Here is a 16431-nt window from a genome sequence, read left to right as displayed (position 1 = left end):
AACTCGGACTCCACTAAAAACTGGGAGCATGGACCAGGTGCACCGGTAGGGTAAGCGTCCTCTGCTTTTCTAGAAACACCCGCCGAGTTGCTCATAAAAAGTCAAGTCAGGGGTAGACAAACGAGGAAAGGAAAACCATGACCCGTTGAATACATCAGTTTTCATGATGCTGATGGATACACCATAATGATCCATACAAAAATCATACAAAAACTTGGACTAACTTCCCATTAAATTTACTGAAATACAAATAGATTTTTTTCTTTTAACATAAACTTCTATAGAATTGTAATAATTGAGAAAACAGAATGTTATTTGAACACAGAGAGTTTTTATTATACCAACACACTGGTCACCTACTGAAACTCCTCTTAAACAGTAAATTTGTCAATGAAAAGGGAAAAATTCTACAGCAGTTCAACTGCCAGAGTGAAGGTGTCTATTTAAATGGCCAAAGAGTTTGTTTGAGCTCCATTGTTACTATTTCAATAGATAATTCATTTAGCAAAACTGGTATTTACTTTGGGCTATTCCAGTTCCATAAGGTTGAAGGTATCAGTAAACTCACTGTAAGTATCAGTCTTTATAAAATTCAACCAGCACCTACAGTGGAGGTGGTTCATGGTGAAAACCTACTGAAAAAAACAATGCTTGCACTCCATTTTTCGGGTTATGAGTCTTTTTTTTATTGTCAGATCTGTATTTTGAGAAAACTACATTTATCTCCCAATAAATTCAACCAAATCTATCCAAATCAAGAATGATAACTCTTGCAAAGAACCAGTTTCATATATAATGTATGTAGTATATAATTTTTATCTCAGAAAGTGCAACAGCTAAATGTGTGATCTCTGTAAGTTTTTCTTAATAAGGAAGAAATGTAAATTTGATGTGTTTTTAGCATATATGAATCACCTCCTGTCCAATTTTTTTATGGACTGGTACTTAATCCACACTAAAATTCAGGGCAGTATCAAGCTTGAATGGTGTGTCCATACATGTCCAAACTGTTCAGCATTTGACCTGTGGTTATATTAAGCTGTGCCTAGCAAACCTTTTTATTTTCTAAGCACCTCTCTTTCGCCCAAAATTCTTGAACGAGTTCTAGCAATATCTAACTAATATTCTTAGCACCACCTGTTGGTGTATGTAGTTGATAGAACTACTTTCATCTGCCAATCACTACAATTTCAGCAACTAATCGAAGAGAAATTACTTCTGTCTGCATTGGTTGTTACTTTTTAATGTGGCAGAAATTGTTGAGTAGTTGGGTCTAGTAATACGCTCCATGCTATTGAGAATCAAAACAGTTTAGTAACATTAGCTAGCTTCAATAAATAAATACAAGTTGAATCATAGCTTCTTTTTCAAGATAAGTTTAACCAAAAAGTCAACAGACTGTTTAGGAAACTGATGTTATCAGTCTTAAAGCTGGACATTTCAATCAAAAGACATCTCGGACCAAGATCAATCTGAACAAGTTGAAAAATTATGTTTCTTCCGGAGATTTTCACATTTAACATGCCTTTTATTTAACATGACCTTTGTAGAAGCTGAAATAACTTGGATGAAAAATAGCTTTTCTTTTAGCTAAACAACTAAACATTTATTTATTTTTATTAAATTTACTTCTGAATAACAAACCAATATACTTAAGTTAAAAAATAAGCAAACACAACAAAATATGTGTATAAATGCATTTGGTAAGATAATATTTATCTATGGATTACAACGTCATATAAAGACAATCTAACATCTGGTAAAGGTTAACATACTCTTTGGTAACTTAAGATAGAGATTCCATAGTGCAATATTCTTCACTATCATAACTGGATGTTCTGTGTGTAGCCAAAAGTTGGTTTCATAATTTTATTTTTTTTTAGAATGATTGGTTAATTCCATCTAACAATTATTGAAGAACATGAAAAATATATAATAATAAAATATTTTATTACCACTTCTGAAGAGGAAAAAAAAGTTTTTCATCCTTAATAAATATCAATAACTAATTTGGAATGGAATAGTTAAGACACATGACAACATGACAACTAAATTAAATTTGAGTGATGATCTGACAATTATACATTAGACGATGTACATTGTAAAGATTTAGTTTTAATGATATTTTCTTCAAAAACATCCTTCTGTAGGTAATTAAAAACATTAACAATAAAATAATGCTGAAAAAAAAAAATAAAATTTTACATACGTATCAAATAATCCTACAAGATATAGAGAAGACACTATCAGTTTGTTTAACATGATTGCTCAAAAAGGAAACCATCTACAGCATTCAGTATCAATCACACAAACTTAATGCTAATAGTAGGTCCCTATCTTAAAAAGACTTTTGCTGCATCTTTAAATCTTAAGTAAGTTGAGATTGAGTATTCTGATTAATAAATAATACTTGAAAAAGTCACTGCCTTTAATAGGCTTATCACAACTCACAAAACAACATTAGTAGAACCTGAGATCTTCTGGTGATGGTTACTTTATAATACTATAATGGTTGCTGCCAATGTGCATTGCTTTATATTGAGACAAGCTATTTCAGGAGGTAAAAGGTATACATTTCGTTTGTTTTTGTTTTGATGTACACACTGACAATTTTGTTATTTAGATGATTCATTTGAAGTCACACTTGACTAGGTCAGATAAAAGCAATGTAAAAACTTTAAAAATGAAACATATACACTTGTATTTAATATGAATATTTTGGATTGTTCTGTTATGTTCACAGTAAAGTTGAAATAAACATATTTTATCAATTTGTTTTTCTTTTAATCTACAAATGAACAAATAAATACTTCATACCAGACAGAAAAATACAAAACTTTAGTGCCATCATTGCCTTTATCTATAGCAAAACCACTACAAAAGTAAAAAAAAAATGTGCTTAAAATGTCTAAAAATAATGTAATGAAACCTATGAACAATGAAAACAGCAATGCCTCTAGTCAAACAAATAAAATGGTTATATTTTATTTACTAACAGTATCACATATTCTCAAACAATGATTGATTACCGGTAGTCACTAACGAACTACACATTAATCAATGCTGTTTCCTGCCAAAGGCATGTTTTTCAGATCATAGTGTATATATTTTGGATTCAACATCAGAGAAAAACAGTTATACTACATCACACTACATCAATTACTACTGGCACTGGATTTGTTAATAAGAAAACCTACAAACAGAATGACACTCAAATAAAATTAGCATCACCCAATCCGCAACTCCCAACCCTTATTAATTAAACCATTCTGAAATAACCCAACTATATTATATGATCATAAATGTTCTTTCCCCCAAAAAAAAATGCGCTCTGACAAGTAGCATGAATTGGTTTCCAAACTTATTACAGTTACAATGATGAGGTACATGGTGGAAGTCATAGAGAGGAAGATGCTTATACTTTTTTCCAGAATACTTTACAATTTTTTAAGGAATGTCTTAATCCATTCCAACCCTACAACAGATCCTAAGGTCATAAATTTCCAGCAATAACACAACTCTATCTATAACCACATATATTATGCATTATAAAGCATGCCGACAAACTATTTTAATGTTCTTGTTTTTTTTTCAACTCTACAAAAAAACAGACACTTTGACTGAGGTTAAGCATCAATGCTACAAACAAACTACATATCACTGTAGAGGTCAACAACATATTAACAGAAGTATATGGTATCACCTCAAAAATGTAGTTACTAAGCACCATAGGTGTATAAACAACTAAAAAAGAGCTTTAACACATCACAGTTAGCATAACAGTAGTAGATTTCAGAAAACTATGACACATTAATAATAACATCTTTTTTGTCTGTGGGTCTGAGTGCTAATTTGGCAAGATCATCTTCCTCCTCAGCCAGGTGGTTCAAGTCATAGAACACTTCTAACAGGCAACCAACACTCCAAGCTTGAGCAGCACAACTGTCCTTACAAAACTAGAGAAACAAAATGAAAGTTGGACTAAAATTTGTGATGGTCATATCCTGGTTATAACTTTTTTAACATTTAGTATTAAAACCATTTAGATTAGGATTGAAAAGTTTTTGTACATGAAAATTATTGATTTATAACATATAATAAATCAACATGGTTGAAAAAATTACATGATTGGCCTAGTTTTCTTTTTGACAGAATGCTTATGCTGTTAAGAAAAATATAATAGTGCTAGAACCTGGGCCTGTACCATTGGAAAAAGAGTGCCATATAGTCTTTTTTCATGATCCCGAATTTCATTTTTTAAGATATAAAACAAAGGGAAGTAACTTTTTACGTGTTTTGTAATCTGACAGACTGGTTTACTGTTAAATTGAAGCAATGGACAGGTTGTTTTTTCATCACAATGAAAAAGATAAAAATGACATTTTCAGCTCATGTGACAAATTGGCAATAGTTACTTTAGAATTTACGATACTAATGTAATACATACTGTTCCATGTGAATTGGTCAGTTCTGGTAAAGACTGCCAAGGAGATCCAGTCAAATGTTCATAATGTACTGTCATTTTTGATTTGATGTACCCAACAGTATTCTTCTTTATTCCAGGAATTCTTTTCTCTAATTTATCAGCAAATATCAGTTTGGCTCTCAGAAAATAACCCATTAACCAAACCCACTCCTGGAAAAGGTATTATTATTTATTTAAAGCTTATGATAAGAAATTACTATTGTATGTGAAGTTTTGGAGGCATTAATAGTAGATTTAATTATCATAAAGTTAATCGGGTCAATCTGTTAAGATTGATAAGGTCAAATCTTTAAATACATTGTACAATACAGTTATCTACATTCTTATGCAGCTATCAAATATATAAAAATGAAATGATAACATCTACAAATGCATAAAAAAAATGCGGGGCCAATTTTGGAATTAATACAGTTATCCAATAAAATTCAAAATAATAACAAATGTTGCATGTAAGTAGCACTGACTATTCCATTATCAACTATGCTCTAGTCATGAGAGTTCCATGTTTGTTTTCTCTTCTAAATTCTTTACCAGTCAAATTGTAATACATGTATTAAATTGCTAGGCTTTGGTTAATTGATCTTACAAAAAGCTTGACAAGACAAAGTATACCATTAAAATCCTTAGAGATCCAGGTCTTTTTTCTTAAATTCTAACCTTAAGGGATAAAGGACTACTTAAAACGCCCATCCCTTAGAGGTCAATGTCTAGTTAAACACTTACAGGACCATTATGGTAATTAAATCCATGTGACACTTTTGGGTCATCACTATCATTGCTGTTATCATAATCAGCTACATACGACCAGTCTCTGTAAAATAATCAAATTTGATTGATTGACCACTTTTATTTTATATCTGTTGGCAGATTTATAATGCATTCAATACAAAAGCATGGATTCAATCTTCCTATGTACTACACATAATCTCTAGGCATTTTTTGTTAATATGCAACTCACAAAGCAATACCACACCCCAAAAGTATGTCACCTCAATAAACATGACTCATGGCCAACGAGTAGTTTATACTTGAAACAGAAGCCTTGACAAACAATTTAAGACTGATTTGATTTGGCTTTGGATTAAACTGACAATCTCTACTGCTTGAGGCTAACACTTGTCTCCCAAGTGGAAATGATATTTTGCACACTCAACTACTTCATTTATAATTTACTATTATTCTGTTAATTGGTACATGACTTGAAACAATTTAATAGTTGTACATGTGTATAGTACAATCATAGTATAATTACTTACCCTGGATCTAAGGTTTTAATTCCTAATGGTCCTACTAAAATATCCTGTGCCTCTTTCAATGCTGTCCAAGCATTTTCTGGAGTAAATAACTCTGGTGCCTAAAAAAATTTCAAAACAAGTCTGTTTCAGATTACCAAAGCAAGCATATACATGTATATTCAATACAAAACTACTGCTTATCAATGTACTGAAAAACTCACAAGCAAAATGTAAAGGGCTATCCAAGAAAAATTAAATCAATTACAATAAAAGATAAAAGAGCTAGCTACAGAAACCTTATCAAAAAAAAAAACAATAGGAGGAGGAAACTAAAAGTAAGAAAGTACTATCATCAAAGGACAGGGTTAGGAAGATAGAGAATAATTATATACAAATTCTATTTTTGGCCTAGACTAGTACATACAGAATTTGTCGAAAAACTTACAACTGCCATAGCAACAAAAAAGTTTGGTCTCAGCTGGAAATCAGCATAGAATGGCTTGGCAAAAAATGAATCTTTATATATCCCTCTCTTGTTTATTAATTCAGGATGTAGTTCGTTATCTGGCATTGGAGTAGAGTTAATCCAAAACTCCTTTTCAAAGTTTGTTTGAATCTTTTCCTCCCATTCTTTAAATGTTACTTTCTTTTCAACATCTAAAAATGCAAATATTACTATGAATAATTAATTTGATTGAGCTTCTACTTAATAATTTACAAATGCAATATTTAAAAATGAATTCTGCAAAGCACACTTTTATGATCTATTCATCTAATATTGGGTAGGCATTGCCTAATTCAATCAGCACCATGAGCTTTACCACACATGTACCGTCTGTGCAAGACTCATAAAAATAATAAAGGACATTACAAAGAGGGAAGGGGGGGGGTCTACCCGGATGAAAATTTTTGCTTCGCAAGTGCAATATTTTTATTTATATTTAAGCAGCAAGCAAAATCAATATTTCTATTTGAAAATCTGTCTTGTTAATTAATGGGTAAGTTTTTTCAATAAATGTATAACTTGAACATTTTTCCCCCAAAAATTTCAACCCCATACAACCCCTTTTCCCTTGCTCTCAAAATGGTCAATAACATTATAGCGCTTTGCAATACTTTACATTTTTTATCCCTTAAGGGCATCTCCAGCAACATCCATTTCAGTTTTGGTCTGTCAGATCAATCTGTACAGATACCGGAAATATTATAGTTCTCCACGGATGGTGGGAATATTTTACACATATCATGTGACGTAAACAAAATTCAGACAACAGTCACAAATTCCAAACAAGAAAATAATTGCCTTTCCTATCTTAGAAAAGCTATGCTTCGATTTAGATAATACAGTCGACTCCACTTAATCGCATATCACTTTATTGCATATTTCGGTTATTAGCATAATTTTCTCCTGCACAAAACTATTTCCTATTATTCTATTAGGGAAAAAATCGCTTATTTGCATAGGCCTTGCAGGTGCATTTCGGTTTATTGCATAGAGAATTTTGTCTCATCGAGGTAAAGACAGGGTTTCCCAAATTCTATTTTAAGCCTTCGGGTCATAAATATGTCAATCATATTTATTGTTGTAAAAACTAGGTTATCATCAATCAGGAGGTGTTAATAATGGATTAAAAACATAATGGACATAAAAGACAATTTAAATGATTTCTAACTGCATTAAAATAAACAAGCACCTAGGTCAACAATGACTTCTGACGACATGCCAAACATCACCTTATGATGCGGCTTGGGGTTCGGCTTGGGATATTTTTTGTCCCTATTTAAATTCTTCCGACTACAAATGATTATCAATGTAAATTTAATTTTCTTTAATGAGCTGAACAGTTTTTAGTGAGCTTGGGTTACTAGGCATAAATATCAACCGAAAATTAAAAGTCCTCATTCATTCAGTACAATGTCTAATGAAATTCAACTACCCTACGGTGCCCCAAACTATCCACACTTCATAGGAATATATTGAGGTCAATGACACGTATAATACACAACTATCAGTGTACAATGGTGATTGAACAGAGGAATAAAAACGCACAGACCATTTCAAAAGCCCAGAAACTGCAAATATTGATGAATATTATACTGAATCCTGTCTGAAATATGAAATATGGGATTTTCTTTCATAGAAAGGTCAGGAAATTACTTGACTATTTATAGATGAGAAACACGTGGTTTTACTTATAAATACACACGACGTAAAGAAGGTCAACAAACAAGATAAACACAATATATATTATTATTTATTGATAAAAGAACAATACAATGTGAAGGTCTATAACAATTAAATACCAGATCAGAAATGTTGAACAATGAAATCCCTGGTTGATCCACAGTATCGTCGTCTTACCTGAACTCACACTGCCGGTAAAATTGTAATTTCGGTTATAAGAATAGCCCGGTTATTTGCATAATTTTTACTGGCAAATAGGCTATGCAATTAAGCGGAATCTACTGTATAATCAAAGTTATATTTTTTTCCAAGGTGGGTAAGGTTCTTGACAACAATGGAACAGCGGAGATACACGTACGTACATCCATGTGTTCCCCGAAGTTTTTAAAAACATAACATTCAATTCTTTAAACAAGTAAAACAAATTAGAGAAAGACTTGAAAACTATCAGATATGATGAATTTATTTTTACTGAAACGTAATCTTAACCCATATTTTTTCATTTGTTTGATTGAAGGAAATGCTGAACTTTCTCCGTAAGGACAGTCACTTTTTGTTACTTCCAGGACATGACTTTTTTTTGTAAGTATATAGGGGAACCTTAAGGAAAACTTAAAAAGTACACATAATAACCGTAGAGCTCACACCACTTTGCAGTGCTCCCTATAAAAGGATCCTAGTAAATATAACTCAAGGAAGCCTTTAACTACTGTAGCTTCACACAAGTCAAAAAAATATTTGAAAGAAACGTAGGATAACATATAAACTTTAAAAAAGAACTAACCATTTATTTTTGCAGTAACAGAGTCATATGGATATTTTCCTGATGCCTTCATCTTCTGTAACCACTTTAAAGCAGATTTACTCAAACCAACTAACTCAACAGCTGAACCATTTCTAAAATTAGAATACTCCCTTAACTCAGAGAATAAAAAAATACACAAATTGTAAAACATGTTTTCATCTTTGAAACATGCAGCCATAAGTTATAAGGTTATTTTCCACAGAAGATTAGTTAACAATAAATCTAAAAAATGGGGCCAATTTATATATTTGGACTTTTTGCAAAATTCATCCACATAAGACATACACAGATACCTGAAACCACTCCTACCAACAGCTTTAATTATTGTTTTTACTTTTATTTACTCACCTAGGTGTTGCAGGCTTTCCTTTATTCCCAGCCTTTTCGGAGCTTCCCATTTTATCCATCCATGTTCCACAATTCCATTCATTTCCACCAAAAACAAACCCATTGTCCCAGTTAACTCCAATCTCAACATTAAACCCTGAAATAAACCCAACTATGAACCTGTGTTGCTTGCCCTTGCTTATACAAATCTTGTAAGTTAGACTGAAAGATCTCTCCAGGTAAATTCTGGCATAAAACATGATTGACCAAAAACGTATTTTTAATTATTCAGTTATCAGGATTTTATTCCTTACCTTGGTCAACCATTTGAGCATCTATTTGTGTTCCAGCATTGAATTCTCTGAATTTCAATCCTTCTGCATGCCTCTGTAAGGCTTCTTGAATCACATCACATAATGGTTGATCCTGAAACACATTTAAAAAATAAATCTCAATAAAATCTTGTTTTACTCAATTGACTGACTACTACTGTATTAAGCCAGTCACAGACCCACAGAAGGCAATTATAAAGAAAACAATGTTGATAATTGAAACAAATACCCAGGCATGAAAAGTAAACGATATTTCATGTGTGATATTCTTTTCAGTTTATTCAACTTAACCAATTTATCATAAAAGAATATAAATCTAGGATTATTCTAGGTTAGGGAGAAACGTTATAGATTTTGATTACAAGACAATTTATAAATAATATGTGGTGACACTAAGGGACAGTTCTGAAGGATATGCATGCTAAGATGTGGAGACAATACATTTCACATAAGAGTCTTATTAGTAAAATTTTTAATAATTTGTCTTAGATCAATACTTATGTACAGTAAAATATATTTGATACAAAGACCTATCACAAAAACTTATTCAAATAACAACCTACAATAACCTAAAAAAAATTACAAAATTATACAAAACTAACAAATGTTCCAGGTTCTTGAACTTGCTGACAGTCTGATGGATAGAGCCTATGAACTTTATCTTGTAAAATTTTTGTTCCATCCGGCACCATTTTACAGTACTCTTGTATTGCTTGTAACCACCACCATACAGCATCTCTACAGTTAAATCTTGCACCCTTTCCCTCATTTAGAAGGTTTGGAATTAATCCATGACGTAAGCATCCTCCATATGCCAAAATAATGAACCTATAAAAAAATAAAGATTTAATATACTACAGTAGATTCTCTTTTAATCCATAATGGAACAAACTTAAGTGCATGTTATAACAAAAGCAACCCATCATTCCAAATGTCAGTCGTAAATAATGACAACATGCTGTTCAAATTTACAAAAGAATTAGGTTCAGACATAAACCAGAGAAAAGGGAAACAAGGCTTCCAGTTGACTTACATCAGTTTTTGCGTGAGAAAGAGAGATCAATGTAATTTGTTGATGGATATACTGTTCTTGTAATTTAATGAATAAATATTTTGGCTTCAGACAGATATGTTTAAAATGGCCTAACTCAAAAACGTCTATTTGGATTTTGCTCATAATTGCACTTAACCTGGATTTTATGGTACTAAAATACTGTGCAAAGTTTTTAAAAAATTAATTGATCCATTCTCAAGCTATCATTAAGGGTGAAAGGATACTTGGAGGTACCAAAAAATGACAGTATTTTTTCCTTTTTCGATACACTGTACAACTTGCCATGTTTCTGATTTGGTACATGCTCCACACCATAAGTCATTATATTCCGTAGTTCCCCATGAGAAATTGTCAACACAGAGATTAGAATTAAGTTCATTAACAAAATGGCAACCTCAATGGAATTCCTTTATTTGAAAAAAATAAATCTCCAGAAAACAAGAGGCTCCAAGGAGCCTGAATCACTCACCTGGTTAAATTTTTGCACAGTTATTTTGAAAGCCTTTTTTTTCATGGGAATTCACAGTGAAACTTTGAAAACTACTTATCAAATGTGTAAAGTAATGGAAAGGTTAGAAGTGGTTAGTGAGTCATCTGACAACTTTGATCCCCTGCACACTTTTGTAAGCCTTATCATACAAATCATTCCAGCAATTGAAAGTTTATATTGGCTGAGTACTACAAAAAAAAAAAAAAACCTTCATCTTTTAAGGGCAATAACTCTAACAAGGACTCTTCCAACAACTTTTATCACTGCAGACTTTTGAAAGCCATATCATAAAAATCATTTTGGCAATTGAGAGAATTTGGCTTAACCTAACAGTTTTGGGGATATATGCAAAAAACTTTTGTCTGACCTCTATGTTTTATTTATAGTAATGACGCATTGTTTTTTAACAGATCAAAAATCCCCACAAAAGTTCTATGCAGAAATGCAGAATACCTTAAGGAACATTCTCACTAAATTTGAATCAAATTAGTCATGAAATGTCAGAGGAGAAGATTTTTGAAAGAAGAAAAAAACATTAAAAAGAGCGAAAAACTTCAAAAAGGGCAATAACTCCAACATTGCTTAACAGATTAAAATGGAAAATTTGACAACAGATAGATCTCATCATACTGAACACTTTTACCGAATCAGAATTCGACTATACCCAACATTTTGGGATATATGTAAAAAAAAACTTCTGTTTGACCCCTATGTTCTATTTTTAGTGACAGAGGCTTTGTTTTCAATGGATCAACAATCCTACATCATTTCTATGAAAAATACCTTAAGGAACATTCATATTTAATTTGGTTCTAATTGGTCATGTCGTGTCAGAAGAGAAGAGTTTTGAAAAATTGTTAATGAAGACAGATGACGATGCCAAAATATACAATGAAAATCCACAAGTATAGTTTAAAATACAAAATGTAAAAATGCATTGTATTAAAAGTAGTAGTATTGTTTGGAAGTAAAACGAAACGTATCGTTTTGTGAGATAACTGTATCATTTCAGCCCTAGTTATCATCTGGAAACCATAAGGGGACAGACAGACGGATAGACGGACAAGCAACTTTTTGGAGGGCATCACATAATACCTCACCACCTTATGTGGTAGGGTATAAAAGACCATCTAAAATTTAGATGTTACCTTGCTACTTCATATCGTCCAGTGACTAACAAAAGTCCTCTTAGTGATATAAATGTATCTCTTCCCCAATTTCTCATATATCCAGCAGCAAAGTGAGAGAAGCCTACACAATCAATAAAATGTGCTAATATACATATTGTCAACAACAGATACATAAGAAAATACAGCAAAGTAACAGCCCAGACACTAATATATATTGCAAAATCATTAATTTAACCTTCAGGTCAAAGATCATCAATCATGGTATGCCACACATCATCTTGAGCTGATCTATCACTATGCCAAATATCAAAAGCAAACACCAAATAGACAACAAAGTAACAAAGTAATGGAAATTATTGTAAACTGTAATTTCTTTGGGACTACCGAAAAAGAACTACAAAAAAATTACAATCTCATAATTCAGATGTTTTTTTTCCTGACATTTCATCCCATTACTTCAATATGTAGCAGTCATGATGATAAGTTATCAATGAAATTCAACAGATATTCTTGATGCTGAAAATATACTCTACATTAAAAATATTGTAACAAAGGCAGCAGAGCCATGATATTGCTTTATTCAAAACAAAATTTGTGATTATATAGTTTATATTGTACCTGCAGCAAGTGAAAGAATTGCTTCAGGTTTCTCTTCATTATCTTCATCAACAGGAGGTTTGGGTGGTGCTAAATTTGGTGATAAGGGAGGTAATTTGGAATTCTTCACATAGCCACAAAACTGGACAGCTCCCATGGCCAGAACTTTCAAGAAAGTTGACCCATCCTTGACAAAACTGGAAAGTTAATTAATAAAATGTCATTAAATATTTAAACTGAAAACAATTAAAGTGTTGCAGTTGAGTAATACAGATTATCACAATCTTAAATCGATATTGTTATTTCTTTTTGGAATCAACAGCCAACATTTCTTATTTTCCTCCTAATTTCATTAAAAACTTTGAAGTACTGTAATCATAAGCAAAGTGAAAAAGTATGTTTTACATGTATTAGTGTTTTCTTTCCATGTGAAAAATTTTCCCAAAGTATTCTCCAACATTGCCTTTTTTCCTGTGTTGTAATCTTCATTATGATACATGTAAAAAGTCACTGAAGACTTACTAAAATGAAAAAGAAAAAAAAGTTTTCCTGGCTCAAACTACCTCTTGAATAAAACTATAAATACATTATTATTTTAAAAAAAGTAGAATCTTAACAAACTCAACTATGCCATTTCTTTTATTTAAAGAAAGTATCCAACACCAGTGTGATAAAAAGCCTAGTATAAATAATCACAATTATTGAAGGATTGTTGACTTACTCTGACATAAGCTCTATAGTACGGTTCCTCAGCACCAGATAAGATCCTGTCACAATAGTATCAAAATAACAGGGGATCAGGAATCTAGGAACTTTAAATAGATGTTGGAAAACATCATCAAACCACTGTCCTAGCTACAAAAAATAAATTTGCAACTTTTGATTCAAGGAAAAAGGTTGCTGTAACATCACTTATTTCAAAAATGAAACATTAATAGTACAGTTATTTAACCTACACTGAATTAAATTAAATGTAAATTAATACATGGAATACCTCTAGTTAAATGAGCTATGCAACTACAGTTGAACCTTGTTAAGTCGAAGTCAAAGGGACCATGCAAAAATGTTTGAGTTATCCGAGGTTCGAGTAATCCAGGTTCGACGATAAACTGGAAATACTAGTAGTTTGGTCCATGATTGTTTCTGTAGTTACATCATTTGTTGTAAATGTACATGTACCTCACTTTACATGGTACTTCGTAATGTCATGCATTTCATATCGGAAGATATTTTTTGTATGTTGTATATCATGTTTGAAATACTGAACGGCACCGAGTGTTTCAGTGAAATTTCCTTTTTATTTTTTCTATATCAAAAATGTCACAGTTCAAAACATGCTACTTTGTTTGATTCACAATCAGGAGTACCGTTAAACCATATGCTCTACAATATTACAATAAAATTTCAAATTCACTAGCGAAACAAATGTAGTCGTTGAAATACCCTTACTATTGTCTGTTTGATGTTTCATTAAATAGTCAAATACCATTACAATTCATCTGTATTTTTTATAAAATTTTTCAAAATATCAAAATATCCGATATCACTGTTAGTGTAAATTCCCATGTGTTCTTAAAAAAATTTGTTTCTTTTATCAACATGCGCAATTTTAAATTAATTAAATAAACAAATCAAACCATAAGGAGTGTCAACAAATTAATTTTAAAAGCCACGCTAATTGTTGTTAAAACACATTTCGATCATGGTTTGTAATAAAGCAATCAGTTTTCCGACTAATTAGTTGACTTCGAGACATCAGGGTTAATTAAGTCCTATCGAGGGGACTGATTGATTACTTTGAGTTATCCGAGGTTTCAATTCATCCGAGTTTGAGTCATCCGAGGTAAAATTGTATTGGAGTAAGTGGAGTTTTGCTCAGACTTCGTAATTAGTTCGAATTATCCGAGATTTCAACTAATCCGAGTTCGACCCATCGAGGTTCGACTGTATTTGTAGAAGTTTTAAACCCTTACCACTTTAGTCCCTTTCTTCACTTTTAGTCTGTCAGCTAAGTACTGTGGTAACCAATCTCCTTCTCTCAAATTATGACATATTGGATGTCCAAGATCATTCCTCTCTCTGATATCATTTAACACGGATAGCATTCCTGCAATAAAACTACTAACATTTGCTCAAGATTATCTTAAATCAGCAGAATATTATGATGCTTCAACAATCTATCTGTTTAATTAAAATAAAATACAATACTGTTATGAAAGTGTTTCACAAAATTTATATAGATTATATTGTTGAAATGTTTGTAGTTTCTGTGTTTTTAATGATCATTTAATAAAAGAGTGATCAAGGGAATAAATAATAGCTAATTTTTGTGTATCCATCATTCTGTATAGCAGGTCTCTCATCTGAAAAAAAAAAACCATACATATTTAAAATTTGGTATTATTGTCAATGATAAATAAAACAAACCTCTTATACCACAGTAAACAAAGGAACCATGTCCAGGGACATCATAAGCACCAAAACCATTACCATCAGATTTCTCCTCTGGATCACATCTATACAACACATGGTTCAGGTCAGTCAACGATAAATTTCCAACTATAGCTTGGAAATTTGTAGTATCCCATGACTCATCAAATATTTTACGACCACTATATGATCTCATTAGGTAACCAAACTGTCCACAGAACTGTCTTATTGATAGAATAGCTTTAGATGCTTCCTTAGATAAACCACAACTAAAAATAAAGATTAAGAAAAACTGAATGTACAACAAAGTTACCCAATTAAATTTTCAAAAAAAATAATGGTAAATAAAACCTAAAAAATAAATTTGATCTTAACAAAATAGGCTTATCACATGTACCATAATTAAAAGTTCCCTCATTTATGGGAACTATCAGTAGGTGCTTTTTCAAAGAAACTCTTTCTCTGCCTATTTGGTTTTATGATCATAATAATACAGGTATATATACCTTTCTTTTGCTTAAGAAGGAATTATAATTCAGCAAATAGATTAATTTTTGTGATGGTACTACAAGATTTGCTTGCTTTTATTATCTTCCATATTGTGACAGCAATCACATGACAAATACTACTAAGGCCAAATGAAAAAAAGTGTGTTTCCTTGTTTCAGCTAAAATAGTGTACCCTTTAAAGTTTTTTTTTTGCATTTTTCAATAATTGTTAAAGTCAGAATGTTTCTCCCATCAAATCAATGTGAAACAAAATAGTAAATGAAAAAAAATCCCTTCCTACCAACACTATTTTTTTCAAAGGGGTAACAGGAAAAACACATATATTTTTTGGGCCTAAATGAAATACCCAAGGCATTCTGATTTTCAGTTAAATACAGTTTGATAATAACAAAAATTGTTTGAACTTATTAGTTTACATTTTCAAGGCTTTATAAATAGTAGAATTTTACTAACTGCATAGCTATGACACTCCCTGGAGTCAACTCTTTAAACGTAACCTCAGTGGCCTCCCCACCATTTATTGAGGAGAAACTGACATATTTACTTTCCAAAGGTTCAAAGTTTTGTTTCATTTCAAGGTAGTACCCTGGTAAACCATTAATATAGTCATTGTCTTTGTTGTAATCAAAGTTTTGGGCAGCCATGACTCTTGCCTCTATCAAAATCTTGTTCACTCTGCCTATAATATATAAAATTTAACTCCATCATTAGACAATAACTGCATGCACAGACTTTACACAAAATCAATGAGACTGAGTATTGCGGCAAAATTGAGGATGTGTCGAGCATTTTCACCATACTGAGCTGAATTTGTATATTAAATCGTTTCACTGTTACTGTCTTTATAAGGG

The 16431-nt window shown here is 31.7% G+C and overlaps 1 protein-coding gene across 2 annotated transcripts in view; it reads right to left on the bottom strand.

Moving 5' to 3' along the window:
• Positions 1-1603: 1603 nt before the first annotated feature.
• The window catches only part of LOC148628947 (glycogen debranching enzyme-like), a 32873-nt gene continuing 18045 nt past the window's right edge, over positions 1604-16431 (bottom strand). For both annotated transcript variants that reach the window (XM_088541315.1, XM_088541320.1), the window contains 15 exons: positions 16034-16259; positions 15069-15340; positions 14615-14748; positions 13363-13496; positions 12663-12838; positions 12063-12165; positions 9973-10198; positions 9353-9464; positions 9060-9195; positions 8691-8803; positions 6167-6378; positions 5743-5840; positions 5210-5297; positions 4448-4636; positions 1604-3956 (listed from right to left, as the gene is read on the bottom strand). In XM_088541315.1, coding sequence (XP_088397441.1) covers positions 3801-3956; positions 4448-4636; positions 5210-5297; positions 5743-5840; positions 6167-6378; positions 8691-8803; positions 9060-9195; positions 9353-9464; positions 9973-10198; positions 12063-12165; positions 12663-12838; positions 13363-13496; positions 14615-14748; positions 15069-15340; positions 16034-16259 — 2375 coding nt within the window. In that variant the 3' untranslated portion in view covers positions 1604-3800. The remainder of the gene's footprint in view (positions 3957-4447; positions 4637-5209; positions 5298-5742; positions 5841-6166; positions 6379-8690; positions 8804-9059; positions 9196-9352; positions 9465-9972; positions 10199-12062; positions 12166-12662; positions 12839-13362; positions 13497-14614; positions 14749-15068; positions 15341-16033; positions 16260-16431) is intronic.

The sequence above is a fragment of the Perna viridis genome, chromosome 1 (genome assembly GCF_037379345.1).
Source record: "Perna viridis isolate PV_CMFRI_1.1 ecotype Kerala chromosome 1, ASM3737934v1, whole genome shotgun sequence".
Lineage (NCBI taxonomy): Eukaryota > Metazoa > Mollusca > Bivalvia > Mytilida > Mytilidae > Perna > Perna viridis.
This window is presented reverse-complemented; position numbering and strand designations above follow the sequence as displayed.